General features: G+C 35.6%; 1 protein-coding gene across 1 annotated transcript in view; it reads right to left on the bottom strand.

Annotated features, from left to right (window-relative positions):
- The window catches only part of LOC123539650 (proton-coupled zinc antiporter SLC30A2-like), a 44,967-nt gene that overhangs the window by 11,423 nt on the left and 10,450 nt on the right, over positions 1–23,094 (bottom strand). Inside the window, exons 3-8 of the mRNA XM_053526379.1 lie at positions 19,731–19,893; positions 10,972–11,024; positions 8,298–8,408; positions 5,945–6,091; positions 4,473–4,626; positions 773–777 (exon numbers count right to left, since the gene is read on the bottom strand). Coding sequence (XP_053382354.1) covers positions 773–777; positions 4,473–4,626; positions 5,945–6,091; positions 8,298–8,408; positions 10,972–11,024; positions 19,731–19,855 — 595 coding nt within the window. The 5' untranslated portion in view covers positions 19,856–19,893. The remainder of the gene's footprint in view (positions 1–772; positions 778–4,472; positions 4,627–5,944; positions 6,092–8,297; positions 8,409–10,971; positions 11,025–19,730; positions 19,894–23,094) is intronic.

A 23,094-nucleotide genomic window follows, 5' to 3' on the forward strand; every position in this document is an offset into this window, starting at 1 on the left:
ACAAAATTTTAAAATCAAATCCATTTGGAAATAACAGAGAAAAAGTAAAATTTTAAATGCATCAAAATTTTAACCTGAAATTTTAAGTAAAAAAAGGGGGATAACTCATAAAAAACAGGCACACAGTTATGGCCCCTTGTTTTCAAATTGATCCGTGGGGATGAAAAAAAAAATTATTTTTTTTTTTTGAACAAAAACAACTACTTTAAAAATTTTAATCCAAAAAAATTTTGTTTTAACTGAAAAAAGTGAAAGTGCACCAAAAAATTTTAAACCCGAAATTCTAATTTAAAAAAGGGGGGGTAATTCATGAAATATTTGGGGCCAGGGTTTTGACCCTTGTGCCATATGATGTGGGTGGGTGATGAAAGGGAAAAACTATTTTAAGTCTGAAGGGAAATCCATCAAGTAATAACTAAGATAAAACTTTTAAACCCAAAATGGGGTACTGGAAGGACGCAGAAACCCGGGGCTAGTAGGTTTCTCTCCAACTTTTATACAGTTGAGCTAAAAACGGGTAAAAATTATACCAGATTTTCCATATGACCCTAAATGCCCAACACCACTGCTAGTTTACGACAATTACATATTTTCCGGGGAAGCTGTTTGACAGGGAACCATATGGCCCAGTTCTCCCCAGCCCTTTAACACTACCTGAAGTTTTCAACCACTTTCTTTCCCCTTTAGCCCCAGAATCCCCCCCCCCCCCTTTTTTAAAAATGGTTTTCTCACCATGTGAAAGGCCATGACCTCCCCGGATGGGAAGGCAAACCCATTCTGAAAAAAGATCAAACACGTTTTAAAATTTTGGGAGAAGGGTTAAGACAAAAACATGCAAAAAAACTAGGGCTTTTTGTCATAAAAAATGTAATATTTATTATGTAAGATAGACCCTTAAATTTTTAAAAGATAGAAATTCATTAAAAAAAGCTAGAAAAAAGGGTTTCCAAATCCCTTTAAATAACCAAAAAGAGGACCCCGATGGTCCCTGAAACGCTCACCTCCCTTTCCCCCATGATCCCCGTTTTGAGTATGACGTCGTTTTTTTTTTTTATTTGACACAGTGGGCCTTTTTTGGGGTTTATGTGACCCAGTTTTGGGGAAATTTAAACCCAATATTAAACAAGATAAAAAAATTTTGAAACCAAATTTTTATGGGAAATTTCACAATGTTTTTCTATTAATTTAAACCCATTGACATAGTTTTTTAGGCACAAGAAACCCAAATTTCAAAATTGGGCCAGAATCATCAAGGTGACATTCTGACCAATTTTTTAAGAAGAAACCATTCAAGGGTAGGCCTCTAGAGAGGGCACAAGGTTTTTTTCTATTTTAAAACCTACTACCTAGTTTTTTTATCCAGTTGACCCAGTTTCAAACTTAAACCCAGAAATCAACAAGATAAACATTCAGGCCAACTTTCTAACAGAATTCCCCCTGAAAAATATGGGCCCCTAAAAGAGGTCAAAAACGTTTTTACAAATTTTTTGACCCACTGACCTCGGGTTTTAAATTTGGGACGTGAAACCCCCTTTCGAACTTGGGCCTAGATATCATCAAGAGGGAAAACCCCTGACCAATTATTTTTGGAGATCCCCTTCACAAGTATTGCCTCTAAAAGGTCACAAGGGTTTTTTTTATTTTTAGACCAAATGACCTAGTTTTTTTAAACCCCACATGAAACCCCGTTTTTCGAACTTGACCTAGATACATCAAGATGAACCTTCAAAAGCAACTTTTCAAAGAAGATCCATTGGAAAAAAATCCCCTTTTGAGAGGTCCCCCCAAGGGTATTTTCATTTCTGACCTACTGCCCTAGTTTTTGAAGGAACGTGACCCACTTTCAAACTTGACCTAGATATCATCAAGATGTACATTCAGACCAACTTTCATACAGATCCCATGGCAAATATGGCCTCTAGAGAGGTCACACGGTTTTTCTATTATTTGACCTACTGACCTAGCTTTTGACGGCACGTGACCCAGTTTCAAACTTGACTTAGATATCATCAAGGGGAACATTCTGACCAATTTTCATGAAGATTCATGAAATATAGGGCCCTCTAGAGAGGTCACAAGGTTTTTTCTTTTTTTTAGACCTACTGACCTAATTTTTGACCGCACGTGACCCAGTTCGAACTTGACCATATCATCAGATGAAATTCAGCCCAAACCTTCATACAGACCTATAAAAATAGGGCCTTAGAGGGGTCACAAGGTTTTTCTTTTTTTTGACCTACTGCCTATTTTGATGGCTTGGCCCATTTTTCAAATTTTGACCTAGATATCATAAAGGGTGAACGTTCTGCCCAATTTTCATGAAGACTTGTGAAATATTGGGCTCAAAAAGGGCAAAAGGTTTTTCTTTTTTTTAGACCACTGCCTAGTTTTTGACACCCCGTGCCCTTTTTCGAACTTGCCTATATATCATCGGTGAACTCTGACAAAAATTTTTTTCTGAAGTCTTGTAAAATTTAAGGGCCCTGAGAGGTCACAAGGTTTTTCTTTTTTTTAGACCTCCTGACCTATTTTTGAGGCACATGGCCCAGTTTCATCCCTGCCCTAGTATCATAAAGGTGAACTTCGACCTTTTTCATGAAATCTTGGAATTAAAATAGGGGCCCAAAAGGGTCAAAAGGTTTTTTCTATTTTTAGATTAACTGACCTAGTTTTTGACCGCACGGACCCAGTTTGAATTAGACCTAGATTCACAGATAAACATTCTGACTAATTTTCATAAAGATCCATTAAAAAATTAGGCCTCTGAAGGTCACAAGGTTTTTCTATTTTTAGCCCTCTGACCTAGTTTTTGATGGCACGTGACCCAGTTTTGAACTTGACCTAGAATTTACCAAGATGAACTTTCTGACCCATTTTCAAAAAGACCCATAAAATTACCTCTAAAATGTCACAAAGGAAAAGTTTACGCACGGATGCAGGACACGGACACCCGCGATCACAAAACCCACCTTGTCCTTTGTACAGGTAGCAAAAAATGTTTTCCCAAAAATGAAAAATTTTATGATAGTTTTGTTAATACAAAAAACAAAGTTTAAAATTTTAATTTAAATTTGTGATCCACAAAAATTTTCCAACTCTCGCCTTGGGTAGTATTTATAAGAAGATATCTTTTAGTTTATTCCCTTGCAATAACAAAATTTAAGGGAAAAAATGAAAAGGGTTTTAAGACCAATTCATACTTTTTGCAGAACAAAACTTTAGATTTTTTAGTGTTTGATTTCCCCCTCAAAACCCTGCTTCCTATGATTTTGTCAACTTATTTGGGGTTTAAATTTAATTTTTTAAACAACAAAAAACAAAATGAAATAAATACCAAAAGTATTTTTAGTGACGATAATACATTTTTTGCTTGTATCAAAATGTCACAATGAAGCACTTTTGTAAAAAAGAACACTGGTGGATTAGTAAGGGTGCAATGATTTTGTTTCCTTTTCTATGCTAAAAAATGTCTCGCCCCATTTGGCGTATGAAGTTTTGTCGAAAACCGGCCAAGTTGTGAAGTCCGGACGGATTTTTCTATTTTTTGTTCTGGTGGCAAATTTTTGTGGAACATGCCGCGATTGCACAAATAAGCATGGGAGTGATCACTCCCGTGAAGTTTCATCGAAAACCGGCAGAGTTTTTTACCTGTGAAGTCTGGAAAAGATTTTTTTTCTTTAGCTCTGCCAGCCATTTTGAGCCAAACGGAACGTGCCGGCGAATGCAACTGGGGGTGGTCTAACCCCACTGTGAAGTTTGTCAAAATCTGTCCAGTAGTTTGACCTGTGAAGCCAGACAAGATTTTTCTTTTTTTGCTCTGGTGGCCATTTTGTGCAGGAAGGGAAGTGCCTGATATGCACAACTGGGGGTTGGTACGATCATCCTGGAAGTTTCATCGAAAACAAGCCAGCCCTTTCACCCCAAAAAAGGGGACAAGCTTATACGACGGACGTTCCCACATGGATACTTATGTCTACTCTTTGTTCTCTCTATTGTTCTTTTAGCCCTAAGAGAAAAAAAGCCACATAAAAGCCTTACGGAATGTGACATCAAAGAAAAAAATACAGTTACCTATTGTTTTCCCATAGCCCCCAAGTATGCAAAAGTGAGCCGGACAACAAACAGACGGACAGACGGCAAAGGCAAAAACAATATGTCTTCCACACCTATGGGGGAGACATAATAAAAAAATATTTTTTATCACTATGTTTTTTTTTCTGTTTTAAAACATGAATACACCAATTAAACTATGTAAAGACACTGTTTTCACAAAAAGTAGCAAATATTGTAGACCCGATGGGAGGTCTCTTTTTCAACCATCATTCAACACAGTCCCAAGAGAACAATCACGATAGACCACTCGTATGGGAGAATCAGAAAGCCTCAGAATGACCTGTATTCAACAGAAAAATTTGTCAATTATTTTGATGACTATTTGTCTTCTAAGGACTAAATACCTAACATACACTTACAGTAAATTGAAAGCCACACCGCAGGCAGCAGTTATCAACATGACAGTTGCATTCACTTCAAAATCCATGCTGACCACTCTTTCTACAGCCATATAACACAATACACCTGTTATCACCCACAGAAACAGTATTGACACCAATGCTCCTAGAATCTCTGAAAATATCAATTCTTTAATAGTTTCTATTTCTTTTTATTTCTCATCATAAAATTAAGTAAGCCTTAAAACTACAAGCGTACTAGTAGATTTCTACAGTTTGGTTCTCATAATCACATGCTCTGTCAAGTATACTGTGTGAAAATATCATTTAAACAAGAGCACCGCCTTGCGGGTGCTGACGCTCATCTGATTTTTTTTGTATAATAGAAATATTGTCCTACCCATGATTTTCTAAGTCTAAAAAGGGCCATCACTCTTGCAAAAAGCAGGATAGAGTTATGTTTCTTGATGTACAGTGTCCACTTATGATGGTGAAAAACTGTTGCAAGTTTTAAAGCAATAGCTTTGATAGTTTATGAGAAAAGTTGTTTTAAACATAATATTCAACCAAGAAAATGATTTTTCTAAGTCCAAAAGGGGCAATAATTATTGCAAAAAGCAGGATGGAGTTATGTTGCTTGCTGTACAGGGTCAGCTTATGATGGTGAACAAGAGTTGCAAGTTTTAAAGCAATAGCTTTGATAGTTTAAGAGAAAAAGTAGACCTAAACATAAAACTTAACCAAGAAATCTGATATTTTCTAAGTCCAAAAGGGGCCATAAATCTTGCAAAAAGCAGGATGGAGTTATGTTTCTTGATGTACAGGGTCAGCTTATGATGGTGAACAAGTGTTGCAAGTTTTAAAGGAATAGCTTTGATAGTTTAGGATAAAAGCTGACCTAAACATAAAACTTAACCAAGAAAACTGATTTTCTAAGTCCAAAAGGGGCAATAATTCTTGCAAAAAGCAAGATGGAGTTATGTTTCTTGACGTACAGGGTCTGCTTATGATGGTGAACAAGTATTCCAAGTTTCAAAGCAAAAGCTTTGATAGTTTAGGAGAAAAGTTGACCTAAACATAAAACTTAACCAAAAAATCTGATATTTTTTCCAAGTACAAAAGGGGCCATAAATCTTGCAAAAAGCAAGATGGAGTTATGTTTCTTGCTATACAGGGTCAGCTTATGATGGTGAACAAGTATTCCAAGTTTCAAAGCAATAGCTTTGATAGTTTAGGAGAAAAGCTGACCTAAACATAAAACTTAACCAGGCAACGCCGACGCCGACGCCGACAACCGCTCAAGTGATGACAATAACTCATCATTTTTTTTCAAAAAATCAGATGAGCTAATAAAAATGTTTGCCCAGGTTTTAAATAATAAGGCTACAAAATCAGACAAAAATATAAAAAAAATATTTGCATTTTCTTTTTAAGATGCAAAAACCCTTTAACTTACCTGCTCGGTACCAGCCAAAGCTCAACCTTTAACATACCTGCTCGGTACCAGCCAAAGCTCAACTTCTTTGTGGCACGTCTAGATGCTAGATATAAAGCCAGGAGGCTTATCAGAAAACTGGCAAGATCTGTTAGCAAATGCGCAGCATCTGATACTATTGCTAAACTATGAGCAAATATTCCTCCTGTAAAACATGTGTTTACACCACTTTACAAAAATACCTTTCATTAGAAATTACACAACAAAAATTCAATCAAAGTTATTGGTGCCCCATCCAAAAGCGACAACAATTACTAAATAAAGTACAAGTTAATACCCTACAAACTGAAAACAGTTCTACAAAAATGTATTGCTTAGCAACAAAAAGAAAATAATATATGGTACAAAGTTGAAGTTAATGGCAACTAGAAAATGCTTTGTAAAAAAGCGCATGTCTCCCCAAATGCAAAGTCCTATAGGCAAGAAGTCAATAGGGGTCAGGAGCGAAAGTCAAAGAGACACTGATGGTTGGCTGCTATAGGGATCATCTACTTGGCATGTCCAGTCATCCCGCTAAATTTCAACACTCTTGGCCTAGTGGCTCTCAAGTCACTGTTCAGGCTCCTGTGACCTTGACCTTTGATCAAGTGACCTCAAAATAAATAGGGGTCATCTACTCTGCATGTCCAATCATCCTATTAAGTTTCAACATTGTAGGTCAAGTGGTTCTCAAGTTATTTCCAAAAAATGATTTTACATGAACAGGCCACTGTGACCTTTAATTGACTTACTCCAAAATCAATAGGGGTCATCTACTCTGCATGTTCAATCATCCTATGAAGTTTCAACATTCTGGGTCAAGTGGTTCTCAAGTTATTGATCGGAACTGGTTATCAATGTTCAGGCCCCTGTGACCTTGACCTTTAACAGAGTGACCCCAAAAACAATAGGGGTCATTTACTCTGTATGAACAATCATCCTATGAAGTTTCAACATTCTGGGTCAAGTGGTTCTCAAGTTACTGACTGGAAATGGTTTTCAATGTTCAGGCCCCTGTGACCTTGACCTTTAATGGAGTGACCCCAAAATCGTTAGGGGTCATCTACTCTGCATGACCAATCATCCTATTAAGTTTCAACATTCTGGGTCAAGTGGTTCTCCAGTTACTGACCGGAAATGGTTTTCAATGTTCAGGCCCCTGTGACCTTGACCTTTAATGGAGTGACCCCAAAATCGATAGGGGTCATCTACTCTGCATGTACAATCATCCTATGAAGTTTCAACATTCTGGGTGAAGTGGTTCTCCAGTTATTGATCGGAAATGGTTTTCCATGTTCAGGCCCCTGTGGCCTTGACCTTTAACAGAGTGACCCCAAAAATCGTTAGGAGTCAACTACTCTGCATGATCAATCATCCTATGAAGTTTCATCATTCTCGGTCAAGTGGTTCTCAAGTTACTGACCGGAAATGGTTTTCAATGTTCAGGCCCCTGTGACCTTGACCTTTAATGGAGTGACCCCAAAATCGATAGGGGTCATCTACTTTACATGTACAATAATCCTATGAAGTTTCAACATTCTGGGTGAAGTGGTTCTCCAGTTATTGATCGGAAATGGTTTTCCATGTTCAGGCCCCTGTGACCTTGACCTTTGATGGAGTGACCCCAAAATCAATAGGGGTCATCTACTCTTCATGATCAATCATCCTATGAAGTTTCAACATTCTGGGTCAAGTGGTTCTCTAGTTATTGATCGGAAATAGTTTTCAATGTTCAGGCCCATGTGACCTTGACCTTTGACGGAGTGACCCCAAAATCAACAGGGGTCATCTACTCTTCATGACCAATCATCCTATGAAGTTTCAACATTCTGGGTCAAGTGGTTCTCTAGTTATTGATCGGAAATGGTTTTCCATGTTCAGGCCCCTGTGACCTTGACCTTTGATGGATGACCCCAAAATCAATAGGGGTCATCTACTCTTCATGATCAATCATCCTATGAAGTTTCAACATTCTGGGTCAAGTGGTTCTCTAGTTATTGATCGGAAATGGTTTTCCATGTTCAGGCCCCTGTGACCTTGACCTTTGACGGAGTGACCCCAAAATCAATAGGGGTCGTCTACTCCAGCGGTTCTACAACCCTATAAAGTTTGAAGGTTCTAGGTCAAATGGTTCTCCAGTTATTGCTCGGAAATGAAGTGTGACGTACGGACGGACTGACGGAAGGACGGACGGACGGACGGACAGGGCAAAAACAATATGTCTCCTGGGGGAGACATAATAAAATAATGACATTGCATGATTGTACATTATTTAAGAACTAGATAATGCTTTCTGTTTAATCAAACAAAAGACTATTATAAACATAAATCATACTTTTTGTTATTTCTATAAATTATGTATGAAAATATACCTATAACCTCTGCTATCATGAAGGTCAATGACAGGACACAGGCAATGAGGAGTTTTCGTCTTGCTCGTTTATCTATGTCTGGCCTTGTCTTACTTTCATGACAATGCCGTTCTAAAATTCAGAAATATGAAATATTTTTTAGAAGAGTCTTCAAGAAAATGAATCTTGAATATTTTGCTCATTTCATGGTTTTCTTAAAATTCACCAAAACCTTCAAAGGTACTGAAAGTTGAAGGTTGAGACACTGAGTGCCTTCCACAACCCATCACCAATACATGATTTTTGACAAAAAGTTGCAAAATCATTCATAATTCCTTAAAAATTTATTTTAAAAGTATCAGTACAAATTTCAAAACATGAACTGTCACTAAGGAGACAGAGCCCTCAACTATTTCAATGTTGGAGAGTTAAAACAGCTAATATGAGGAAGCTGAAGCTAGCACTGGAGCACTAAATGTGTCATAAGATGTGGAGGAGGATGCGGAACAACTATTTTAAGAATTATGTCCACGTTTCGGATAAAAAAGTTTGAACATCACCAAAAGATTGAAAGGAAGAGTTTTTTTTTACATGAAAATAAAACAGCATATAAAACATTTACATTATTTTACAAAACCATTGTCAATTTACTCATATATGTATAGAATTCTGTAAGGGGACCGCATGAAGAGGTCACACTTCTGGACAGTTCAATGCCTTTAAAACCTCACCATTTAAAAAAACTGTAGCATGTCTTCATTTTGATGCATTTGCAACAATGTTCCAGTGCTTAAACTTTACATAAGTAGGTTAAACATCATTTTTAACAAATGTTTCCTTTTTTTTTTTTTACAAATGGCATTCTTTTTTAAAGGTAGATAATCAGATTTTGGACATGTAATGGATTTGTTTGAAACTTTAGCATCTGATCATTTATACTCATTTATGTTCACTTAACACTTAATACAAATTAGATTTTCACTGGAGGTATTTTTAAAATTTCATTTTCCTATCCTGGTTGCCCAACCAAGATAGAGTTATTTTATCATAAGTATAAATTTGATAAACATACTTTGCCTAAGGAAATGTATAAATATTAGACATATTGTAATATATTTGTAAAATATTTGCATTAAAAATTATGTATTTAGATGGAATTCATTAGAAACGCAAGTTTGAAAAATTATTATTACCTCCCTTTGCCTATCTTGGTTGCACAACCAAGATAGATTGGAAATAAATGAATTCAGAAGCTACACACAGCTTTAAAACTTGCATTTTGGTTCAGATTGTTCAATAGTTGATATATCTATCAAATGCAAATGTAAAACTAGACATTGTATCGAAATACAAAGAAATACCCAGCTTTTTATATACTTTCATATTAAAGGGGAGTAATTACAAAATTTTATTAAAATAATAAAATATTCATTTCAAATAGGAATCTAACTCTATGTAATTGGTCTTTTTGTTCCTTAAATAATTCTCTGCCAGAATATACAAAAAGTAAAAAATGTCATTAAATGCTGATTAAATGTGATTGACCACCTTTAAAGGGAGGCAACTCTATTAGAATATTTGAAGTATCAAATTCTATGGGACAGAATGGTAAAAAATGCATTGGACAAGATAGGTTGCTTGTAAAAGATGTGGTTTGTTAAAAAGAAAATTCTGTGGTTTTGTGATATACTGCTTAACCTTAAGTCAAATCCATTCATTAATAATAGAAGATAAAGTGAAAGTGCATCAACCTAAAAAATTAACCTAGCATTTGACACAGACACTAACCCTGGAAACAAGTAGGACAACTCTCCACAGATGGGTTTAAAATAATTAAATTTCCATACTAACCTGGTGAAAGTAAAGTCTCTGCGACTACTTGAAGAGATATACTCACCTGGTGAAGGTAAGTATCTGGGACTTGTTGAAGAAATATACTCACCTGGTGAAGGTAAAGTCTCTGGGACTTGTTGAAGAGATATACTCACCTGGTGAAGGTAAAGTCTCTGGGACTTGTTGAAAAGATATACTCACATGGTGAAGGTAAAGTCTCTGGGACTTGTTGAAGAGATTTTTTCTAACCTGGTGAAGGTAAAGTCTCTGGGACTTGTTGAAGAGATATACTCACCTGGCAAAGGTAAAGTCTCTGGGATACTTACCTGGTGAAGGTAAAGTCTCTGGGATACTCACCTGGTGAAGGTAAAGTTTCTGGGACATGTTGAAGAGATATACTCACCTGGTGAAGGCAAAGCCTCTGGAAAACTCACCCGGTGAAGGTAAAGTCTCTGGGACTTTTGAAGAGATATACTCACCTGGTGAAGGTAAAGTCTCTGGGATACTCACCTGGTGAAGGTAAAGTCTCTGGGATACTCACCTGGTGATGGTAAAGTCTCTGGTATACTCACATGGTGAAGGTAAAGTCTCTGGTATACTTACCTGGTGAAGGTAAAGTCTCTGGGATACTCACCTGGTGAAGGTAAAGTCTCTGGGATACTCACATGGTGAAGGTAAAGTCTCTGGTATACTCACATGGTGAAGGTAAAGTCTCTGGGACTTGTTGAAGAGATATACTCACCTGGTGAAGGTAAAGTCTCTGGGATACTCACCTGGTGAAGTTGTCCCTGGTATACTCACCTGGTGAAGGTAAAGTCTCTGGGATACTCACCTGGTGAAGTTAAGTCTCTGGTATACTCACCTGGTGAAGGTAAAGTCTCTTGGACTTGTTGAAGAGATTCATATCCCGTAAGTCTGAAAAACAACAATTCTGCATAAAATTAAATTTCACAAATACCGGTACTTTACTGCATTCTAAATAGTTGCATCTATTTGGCAATGTTTGACAAATCAAGGTTAAACTCTCTGCTATCTGTTTTTGGGCAATGTTACATGAAATACAGGCAAAGTTACCAGACTAGTACTGTTTTAATTGTTACAAAATATAAAACAAGAGCACCACCTGCGGGTGCCAGTGTTTGACATAAGGCTTATATGCAACAAAAGTTATGGTTCTTGGCCTTCTTACACATCTACCGATGACAAAAAAAAATGTATAAAAAATCTCAAACTGCAGAAAAGTGGACCTAAACAAAAAAAAACTTACCAAAAAATACTAATTTTCAAAGAAGGAATGGATTTCTGACAAAATGCAAAATATGAGAGAGTTATGTGTTGACCTACTTACTGGGGTACATAAATAAAGGGCTATAATTCTGATAAAATGCATGTCAGTTATAAATCATTATGACGCCTTGAGTTATCTTTGAAAAAAAAATCTCTCTATGTAAGTAATTATATATCTGGAATTTTACTGGTGATAATGCAATTTTTATAACTAAAATTATGAAAAAAGGTAATATTTTAGTTTAATAATTCATACTATTAAAACTAATAGTCTTGTTTTAAATCCAAAACAAGTATTATACAGAACTATTTAAGCAACAACTACCAGTCCAGACACACAGTACTGTAAAGAGATAATTTACAGCAATTATTTGGTACCCTCTTTCCGGGCCTCAAAACATATATGCAATCTGTATTTTAAAATAATTTAGAGGTAAAAAATAGGCTCTTTAGTTTGGAGGATGACTTTACTTTATTCAGTAGAAATTTCAAGAGTCTGGTATAAAAATTACTGGAGATATCTTGAAAAAGGTTTAAAAAGTGTCTGGTTGTTGATCTCCGACCAGTACACAGTAATAAAGTACAGTACATGATAATACATGTATACTAATTACCAGACCTCTACTGGTTGGTGACCCAGATTCAGACAATTTTATAACCTTTTCAGCTGTCATATTTTCATTTTTAATGCAAGATCCATGAAATGTTACTGAATCAAGTTCAGTTCTTCAGTGTCACAAAATGCGAATGTGTTTGTATCTAAAAATAATCGGAACATGTCACTGAGGCCTGAAAGAGGGTACGTAAATTTAACATTGTTTAGCGTGTTGCAATGATAATGTATATATGTTTATTTTGTGAAATCTTAAAAGCCTGGCATCTGCTTGGGTTGAAGCACATTTTCCAATTACCAGTCAGGGGTGTAACTGTTTTAAGTTATGTAACCTATTTCAGTTACTTTTTCAACATAATTCAAGTATTTTATAACCTGTATTAGTTATAAAATACAGTTAACTCGGGTATGTTATTCAAAGAAAGTCTTTTTGCTGTTCTCACAAAGTGACCTTTAGAGTGAAATTAGTAGCAAACTGTGGTTAATCCAATTCTCCTTTAGTCTGATCATGACCTGATAAGCATAATGGGATGTTAAGAGTTTTATAAATTATAGCTTTAAAACTTTTGAGTAAATCTTTATCAGCCTTGCGTAAAAATTTTTACTGCATAGCTGGAAAGATAAAAGTTCAAGGATTCAGGAAAGAATTGCATTAGTCTCATTCAAAATGAGGAATTGGCACAGGAGGGCTTTGTAATATTTTATGATATCTGAAACAAGTTATGAAAGTATAAGCAATAACTCAAATGGGTTATAAACTGCGATAACCTGAAACAGTTACACCCCTGACTGATTACTTTCCCATTTTTGCTGGGTGTAAAGTCTAATGAATGAATGAATGAGTTGGGTTTTACGGCGAATCGACAGTATAGTCTAAAGATCATATTGTAATTCACTGCAACAGCGGGTTGTGTTGTCCATCTTCCATTAATTACTGCTTAACTCGATCCCCTTATGGGTATTATTAGCAATCCAGTCTGATACCATTCGCATAAGTTTGTAAAGTAGTTTAGTGTGACTTACTTTGCATACTACAGTATAAAGTATTATAAAAAAGAATGCCAAATAAGCGTTTATGTCCAGATTTCTGGATGGTCCTAAATTCTGGGTCGCCAACCAGTAGACCCCAGGTCTAGGCCCACTACTGTTCAGGGCCGATCATGGTAATTATTTTAGCAATTTTTTGACAGGGAGTCAATTTTAGCTGAATTTCATAGTGTTTGCCCTCTCCCAACCCCACCCTAGTCCAAATAATTTTAGGTCAAAAGTGATTCTGAGATATTTTCGTGATAGGTCATAATCCCTCTCTTTACGTCAAAACCAATAACGACCTTTCCTGTGTTGAAATTAGATTTAGGTAAAAACACGATCAGGCAATATATTTACACGATGAAATCGTAAAACAAAATAAAACTGAATCATTTTATGGTTTAAACATAACAGTAAAACACGTTAATAAAGCGTAAACACTATATGTTTACACTCAGTACACGCTGACAGTGCGGTTGGTCATTATCGATCATGTGACATGAATCAGAGCCATGTAAAATTTGTGTAAACTTTAGGGTGTGTTGTTTAAAACAGTGACAAACTCGTGTTTTGCCGTTTATTCACATAAACATCAATTGAATTGAAGGAAAAAAGGGATATTCTTTCCAGGTATCAGGGGTTCCATTTGACCCAGGACCCCGGGTCCGGACCCGGGAGATTTTCAAAAGACGTTCAAAGGACCCGGCAGAATACTTGCCTGTGCGTCCTTCGGGACCCGGGGCATTTTCCTTTGATAATCCTTTCTCTTATCATTAATTTCCAGCAGTAAAACTATTTCCACGATAGACACGTGTATTCAAAATAAACACTCGCGGTCATGCCCTCCTGTCTTTCTGCCTTTGATCTCTGCTAAATCCCGCCCTTTCTCCTGTAGACATGCTTCGCTGATTTTTTTATCAGCAAGTTACGTCACGGCGAGTGCACATAGGTAACAAGAATCAATGAAGTGTTGAAATTAATTGATAAAGCGAATCACTTGTACTGTCAAAAAAGGCGCCAATTATTAAATTATCGCAAGCAGCTGATTACCGAGCATGTGAAAAGTGCCCTGCAAGGTTTTTTCATGCCAACTTTAAATCAGACCATTGTTTAGTGATCATATCGTAATTTCAACAAAAAACTTCACAAATTTTGATGAATTTTGAAAGCAAAAATAAGTTTAGAATGTCCGTTCACGGGTCTAATTACACCCGATGTCATATAGCAAAATCAGAAAAGGTGTCACCACAGAATATGATTAAACTATATCAAAGTCTAATTGTTCCTTATCTAGAGTACGCGTCATCAGTTTGGCAAACAAGTACTTCAGTACAAATATTAGAAAAAGTCCAGCAAAAAGGTCTGATGATTTGTTTGGGAGCAATGGGCACAAGCAGCTGCGAAAGCTTAGAAATACAGTCCGGAGTACCACCATTTGATTTGCGAAGGACAGAATTAGCAATAAGAGAGTGCACTAAATTAATGGCAAAAGGCTTAAACCACCCTTTGAAACAATATCTAGATAATTGTAGAGAAGAGGAAAAGGTCAATGACATTTCATCAACACCCGTAGGAAAAATGTTAATGCAAGTATATGAAATGGAAACACTCACTGAAACTAATACCAGATGCATAGAGCCTGGGCTGACCTACTTAGAATTCCTCCAACCAAGTAGACGCCGTCCAACATACTGGAACAACCTAGGTTCATCAAAGAACAGAACAGCTGAACAACAAATACAAGCTAGACAAGCCATCAACCAGCAATTACATGACATAAACCCAGATGCTGCTATAGCTTTTACTGACGGATCATGCAGAGGAAATCCTGGTCCATGTGGTGCAGGATCTTGTGTTTTTTTACCAAGTGGTGAACGGATGGAATTAAAGCAGCCAGTTTCTAAAATGGCTTCAATTCTCCTTGGTGAGCTTATAGCTATCAAGATCACATTAGAATTCATTGTAAAGGAGCAAACAAAATACAGAATACCTTCATTACACATATTTTCAGACAGTCAGACAGTAATTGGGATTTTGACATTAGGATGGGAAAACAAGTTACATATTAAGGCTGTTCAAGAAGTTAAAAGTATCTGGAAAGCATCTGAAAAGGGTGGAACCACTATAAAACTTGATTGGTCACCAGGGCATGCCGCAATTGCTGGAAATGAAATAGCAGACAGACTAGCTAAGGAAGCTGCACTACAGGCTGAAGAAATGAAAGGAGAGTCACAAGAACCCATCACTCAAGGGGATGTAAAGAAGGCAGCCAAGGAAACAATTGCAATGTTGTGGCAAAGAAGATGGGATGCATCAGGAAAGGGAAAGCCATTGTATGACTTGAAGCCAAAAGTAAAACTGAAGCAAATGGATTACAGCAAAAGTACAAATCAAAGAATTCTTATACAATTACAGAATGGCCACTGCAATTTAAAAGAGCATAGACACAAGGTTGGACTGGACAGTAACCCTCATTGTGAATGTGGTGACCCAGAATCAGTAGAACATTACCTTCTGGAATGCCCAATTATTGAGAATCACAGAGAGATAATGAAAACAAATTTGCATCTCAGAACTGGTATATGTAATCTGGATCTCAAATTGTTACTTAGTTCAGGAGAAGACGACCCATGGAAAGACATAAGACCCGTTATATTAGACGAACTTACCCAATATATTGATAGGTCAAAGAGGTTTGTTAAATCAGTTCTGGCCGATAACACAACCGGACTCCATATAAATGCTTAAATGTAAAAGTTTAATTTCAAAACACTACCTGAGAGACATTTACATTGTAAGACATATTTACCGGAGATCGAGACGACAACGATGAGTTATTGCGGCCGGAAGGCTTCGAAATCAAGATCAAGATCAAGATATGCATATTTCCAAAATTCCTTAATAAAAACTGACTTTCAATGCAGTTTTTAATGACAAGTAGCATCATTATTCGAGGAACTATCGCTGATTTAGCTTAGTTTGACAAGTAAATAGAGCAAAAAGTACTTTCCGATGACATTCTGAAAGTGTACCAGTATCTGGATAGTATATTTTGGATACATTTTTATTTTTTTATAGAGTGTTCTAGCACTTTTCTGTTATTAAAAATGAAATGAAATATTGAAGAAAACCCTAATCAAAATAAAATGAATTTTGATAAATATTAGTTTACAATATAAGACTATAATTATGACCTGAAACTGACATTTTTATCATGCTGTAACATGATCTTGGGTTTATTGTTTTCTTAGGTAAAGATCTACGTATTACTGTATAAAAAATATAGTCAATTATACGGACATGTTGGGACTCCTGTATTTTGAAAAAGGACCCTTCAAAATTTGGGCCCAAGGGTCCTGGGACTCTTGGGTTTTCGGGTCTAGTGGAACCCCTGAGGTATCTTATTCTTAAAATTTCACTAATAGGAGAGATCGTGTTTGTATACAAATCCGGTGTATTTTCTATTTTTAGAACTGAGGAATCTTGGACGTTTCGACCCCAAGACATTTCGACCCCAAGACATTTCAACCCCAAAATTTAATTTTCTTGGACAATTCGACCCCAAAGACATTTCGACCCCAAGACATTTCGACCCCTCAGAAATAGTTGTATGTTTTCATTTTATTTTTCTTCCGTTTTTTTTGCTTTTACAAAATATGAATATATAGATCTATATAAATACTCTATTTTTAAATAAATCTTACACAAAATACATGTCAGTGAATAAACCGCGCTGACCGGAAAGGACCGGCCGTATCTTTATTATTGGAACTAACTGAATTATTTCTTCATGTTTAATTTGATAATTTAAGAAGAAAATATATTATGAAAAATCAGTTTTTAAAAGAATTATATCATGTTTATATATGAATATAAAAACGTTTACTGCATTTATTTTACTGCATTTATTGCCAAAGCACAATTAATGTCCTTTGAATATATGCGGCGTAACAAACACGTGCCTCTGATTAGTCCTGATAGAGTTTGATTGGATTATCACACCTACTGATTACATCAATTAATCAGTATATTTGTAAGCACACACAAGTGACATGTGACAAATTATGTCTAACAAGGTAAGTGCAGTTGAATACGGTAAGCTTTTATTTAATTTAAAAGCTAACAAAATTATGGCGATTGTGGTTCATCCACGAGTGCGCAAATTTCCCGTGCGCTCAACAAATTTTCAACTTCGTATAAAAATGCTTTGCGCATTTTATTTTCCTTTTGTAAATTAATTATTTATTTGAGATATGATTGAATTCTATCATAAACCCTAAAAATACAATTTATTAAAGAAATACCTGTGTACATTAGAAAATTTTAGGACATGGAAATTCCGAATGCACAAATTTCCAGTGCGCACGCCGATTTTCAATCAGGTACAAGAAGTAACGCGCAAAAGTATTTTACTTTCCTTTTGAAAAATAATAATTTATGATATATATGTTTGAATTCTGTCATAAATCACTTCAAAAATACAATTTGTTGAAGAAATATGGGTGTATAGTGTATTACTTCTTAAACTTATCATTTATATTATACACGAACGATTTCTGCAATAAACCCTACAAAAAGTACCATTTATTAATAAAATAAGGGTGTATTTTGGTAATGGAAATTTCCCGCGCGGTCGCCGAATTTCAGTCTCGTATAAAGTCATTTTGCGTGAACTTATCTTATTTTCCTTTCGTATTTTATTCATTTATGATATATACGAAATTCGTATTTTATTCATTTATGACATATATAAGTGAATTATTTAAAAAAAACTTCAAAAATACCTTTAACTTACAAAAAAAAAAAAAAAAAAAAAACAGGTGTATTCCGGTTATGGAAAATGTATTCCGGTGTATCCCGGTTTTAAGGTGGATTCCGGTTTGTTAAAATCATACTTTTAAAATCATACTTTAAATCACGTGTATTTGCTAAAATATTTAATATAGAAAAAAGTAATACGGCTGCTACATTTTCCTTACAGATATGAAATATGATAATAATTTTTTCCCCGTTTTTAACAGAACAGTACTCACATATTCTTATATTTTGCAGTAACGGGGATTTCATGTTTGATATTTTACAACTGGAAGGAATGTCGTTCATAGAAAAGAAAAGAGCAGTTTGTAAATAACAAAAATCATATTCTGTATCCTGTAAAGCAAATACTGTGCAAAAAAATGTGTGCGTCAAAATCGCTTACGAAAATAACATTAAATGCGAAAATAAGCAATATGTTGTTTAATTTCCTATTGTTTTCTTTACATTTTCGCCCAATTTAAAGATACTGTTGACACATATTTCTAAATATCCGATGTCACCACAATCGCTTAATTGATTGTTAATTGCAATGCGCACTGCAGATAAATATACACGTGCTGACTATATCAACAAACAATTAATCAAGGTGTGATAATCCAATCAAAAGATCACGTTTTTCTGATTATGATTTTAAATATCAATATAATGAAGATGGTGACATCTTAAACTTCTTTGAGTTAGATTATAATTATTTATATTTGGTTGAATCCCATAAAAATGAAATGCAATTATATCTTTCACCAAAAAAAAAAAAAAAAAAAAAAAAAAAAAAATCTTTCACCCCCACAAAATATATATATATATATATATATATATATATATATATATATATATATATATATATATATATATATATATATATATATATATATATAAATAAAGAGGTATTAAAGGTTTGACTTTATTAAAGTTATTTTCATAATTAAAATCAGCGAAATCGGCCCATGATTTAAAAAACTTTTTTTTTTTTTAAATAATTTACATTTTGAAATTGCTCAATTCAGTTTAAATTAAAGCTTAATTATAATGATGACGGCATTCTTAGAGGATTTTCAGGCATATCATTGAATGGGGTCGAAATGTCCAAGGAGTTGGGGTTGAAATGTCTTGGGGTCGAATTGTCTCTAGGGGTTGAAATGTCTTGGGGTCGAAATGTCTTGCTAGCAGAACTGAGAAGACAGCGATCGAGTAGGCAGAAGCCGATTGTCCATGTTTTTTTGTAAACGGTGATGTTTTTCTAACGGTCTAAACTTTCTTAAAACACAAATTACATCAATAATTTTTTGATCAATGCAAAGGTTATAAAACAAGCAATTTATTGATTACTTTTAACTGTTATTTCGAAATAAAAATGGATCAATTATGAACACTTAACTTACACTGTTTTTCTAAAAGTTTTGAACATCACTACGCCGCTTTAAAAATTGTATGTCATTTAAAGCGGTTGTTCATTGAAAAAAGATATTTGGATACAAAAATATGAAAATTGTTAGTATTTCAAATCTTTTTGAATTTTGAAAATACATAATTTCATAAATGAGCAAAAAACATTTGTTTTGCCAACCACCAGATAAACAGATGTTAGCGCGTGAAATCATGGCTTTAATAGTTAGAATGCGATTTAAAAATCACCTTTTCTGTGTTGAACCTTCCGCTCAGAAATCGTCACGGAAGGCTCAACACAGAAAAGTTACTTTCTATGTTGTATGTGGAGGAAAGATATTGACCTATGCAAAAATTATCACAATATCGTGGCTCACGTACAATTAGTTGGACTACCCCGACCCATCTGAAAAATTTTTGCTTCCTACGGTCCTGCTGTTAGACACTTCCTTCATTTAAAGTACTGAAACTAGTAGTTATTATAAACTTGCACTTTTGTTTCATCATGTATTCCACCGGAACAAGAGCTACATCTTCTTCTACCCTCTGCTAAATGGCTCATGGTATCTTTTTGCGGTGCAGCAGGAAATTTGACGGCAGCTTCGTCATCCGCCATTTTTAGGTCATGTGATGCACTCGATATCACCCCTAAGACTTTTAAATGTAAGAAAGTGAAAATTATAGGTCGCGGTCTCTATCTACTAATATAAATAAATTGTTAACAGACACATAGTCAGTGCAGGATTATTACAAAGTAATGAAAGTAAGATTTTAAGACTGAAAACAGATACACAGTACAGAAAACTTTGCTACAACATATTGCATGTATGCTCGCAAAGCGTAAGCACGAGAACAATTTCAGACGGATAAAGTTCCATAAGAGTACTTGGATATTTTTATAATAATTAGGAACTTATGGATTTGTCTATAGGCTAGGGTGTGTGCTAGGCAATATCCAGGAATAGCCCCCTGTATGGAATGAGGTATCCACCTCAATCCCCAACCACCACCCCCTAACAGTGTCTTAAACTTATAGATATTTCTTTCTTCTTTCTTTTATAGTAATGGCAAACAATCTTGACACTGAGAATATAATGGCCATGTGTGGGGTTAGTAAAAATGATAGAGTGCTAAGCCTCCCAAGCTACTCAATCTACCCAGGAGAACCATAGCAACGTGATAAAAAAAATAGGTGCAAAAACCTAACACCTTCAAAACCTTAAATACAGAAAATTCGACAACATGTACAAGTATGGTTTTTGTGCAGGAAGAAACAAAGAGTTAGTAATGTTAAAAATTTTAAAGCAGATGGGATGAAATTTTGGAGTCCGAACGCGTACAGCCAGCGCTGACTTTAGTCCGGAGACTGAGTCAGCACTGACTACACTCTGTGGCAGAGAGTTACACAGGCAGACAGTACGTGGAAAGCATGAATATTTGTATATGTCATTTGATGGTGAGGCAGGTTGATAGGCTTGGTTGTGATAATGCCTGGATGATCTGTTTTGAGGATTTAGGAACTGCTTTATATTAAGATCAACATGATTGTTTACAGTTTTGTAAAATAGAATTAATAACTAATCTACTATCACAACGCCTATCTTCTAGGGATTGCCAACCTAACGAAGACATGATGTTTATCATAGAGCCAGGAGTTTTTGAATAATTATTTGTAACAAATCTAGCCGCCCTTTTCTGCACTGACTCAAGTTTATTCTTATCTTTCTTTAAATAGGGATCCCATGCAGCAGACGAGTATTCCAAAGTTGGGCGAACTAATGTATTGTATACTGCCGTTTTAGTTTCTTTAGATGCGGAATGGATATTGCGTTTCAGAAACCCCAATGTCTGACTAGCTTTAGATGTAACTTTATTGACATGGGCGTCCCAGGACAGATCTGAAGTTAATTCAATCCCTAGATAGGTGGCTTGTTCAACAGTCTGAAGTGGTTTATTGTGTAAGGTGCACTGAGTCTTAGTGACTTTCCTGGATCGACTAGCAATGTGCATTATATGGCACTTGTCAGTATTGAAAGACATCCTCCGCTTTTGCTCCCATGTCGCCAAGCTGTCCAAGTCTCCCTACAGTGTCAGGGAATCAGCTGCAGAAATTATAATCCTGTAAATGGCACAATCATCTGCAAAAAGTCGACAGGAAGACTTGACAGCACTAGGGAGGTCATTGATGTAGAGCAGAAATAGAAGAGGTCCCAATACTGAGCCCTGTGGTACACCAGACAGAACTGGAGCTTTATGAGAAAGACTACCATCCAAAACAACCTATTGGATTCTATGGCCAGAACTATCATGGTCCAGAAAGGCACCTATCCAAGCTAAGGTATTACCTTGTATACCATAATGAGATAATTTGTGCATGAGCCTACCGTGGTGAACAAAAGTCTGAAGTCCATTATGGCTACATCTGTCCGATACTTCTGGATTGCTTTGGCAAGATCATTTAAGAAGCCTACTTACTGAGTCTCATATGATCTGCGGGCACGAAAACAATGCTGATTATCGGCTAAAATGTTATGCTTGTCAGAGTGATCAAGGATGCTGCTCACCACGATATGCTCAAGAACCTTGCATGCAATGCATGTCAAGGAGACGGGCCTGTAATTCTTGCAAGGAATCTCTCCCCCTTCTTAAAGATTGGAGATACATAGGCTTCTTTCCAATCTGTTGGAACAGTGCCAGTCTCCAGGGACTTATTAAAAAAATGGTGAAGGTAAGTGCTATTTCTTGGGCACACTCCTTTGGGATCCTAGGTTTAATGGCATCTAGGCCAGCAGCCTTGTTAGGATTGAGATTCCCCAAAAGTTTAAAAACACCCTCTCCGTGACACGCAGGGAAGACATGGCTGGGGATGGATAAGAATCCATCTGAGGTATAGTAGAACTGTTGTCTTTTACAAAGACAGAAGAAAATTGTCTGTTTAGAACGTCAGCCTTTTCTTTAGAAGTATTTTTAAGTAATCCATTTTCTCTAAGAGGAGAATCGCCCATAGAATCATTCTTTAGGCCTTTGATAAATCCCCAAATTTTTTTAGTAGTGCCATGTTTATTTTCAGATTTATCACAAATGATGTTATTCATGTAATCCCAAATGCATTTCTAGTTTGTTTTTGAATCAATGACTTTATTTTCTTAAACTTAGAAAAATACTTGGCATTTTGAGATTTCTTCATTTTACATGCGATCTCTCTTTTTCATAAGTTTTTTTTTATGTTAGTATCGTAGGGTAAAATAGTGGCACTTGTAAATCCTTAATGTTTTAGTTGTTTTATTTCATTTTCCCCGTTAATGTCCTGTCTGGTGTTCCGTACTTTTACCAAATCCTCCAATATTTATATATTGTCTAAGGGAAGTAAATCATCGTCTCCTTTACTAATCTTACTAATATTCATGCATGTGACTTTTTCCAACCAATCACCTGATACATATTTGCTGTTGTGCAGATTTTTTAATGAGTGTTTTAAAAAAGAATTAAGGTCGTTTGATAGGTATACTCAAAGGTATTTTGCATTTTTTATGGTTACAATTAATGATCAGGTAATGCAATATATCATCATGTTGTAATGATAATGTATATATGTTTATTTCGTGAAATCTTAAAAACCTGGCATTTACTTGGGTTGAAGTACATTCCCAATTATTTTCCCAAAGATTTTGCAGGGTGTACAGATCATATTGTAATTCACTGCAACAGCAGGTTGTGTTGTCTGTCTATCTTCGATTACTGCTTAACTTCCCTTATGGGTATTATTAGCAATTAATCCAGTCTGATACCATATTCCCATAAAGTTTGTAAAGTAGTTTAGTGTGACTAACTTTGCTCACTACAGTACAATGTATG

This window comes from Mercenaria mercenaria, chromosome 16 (genome assembly GCF_021730395.1).
Source record: "Mercenaria mercenaria strain notata chromosome 16, MADL_Memer_1, whole genome shotgun sequence".
Lineage (NCBI taxonomy): Eukaryota > Metazoa > Mollusca > Bivalvia > Venerida > Veneridae > Mercenaria > Mercenaria mercenaria.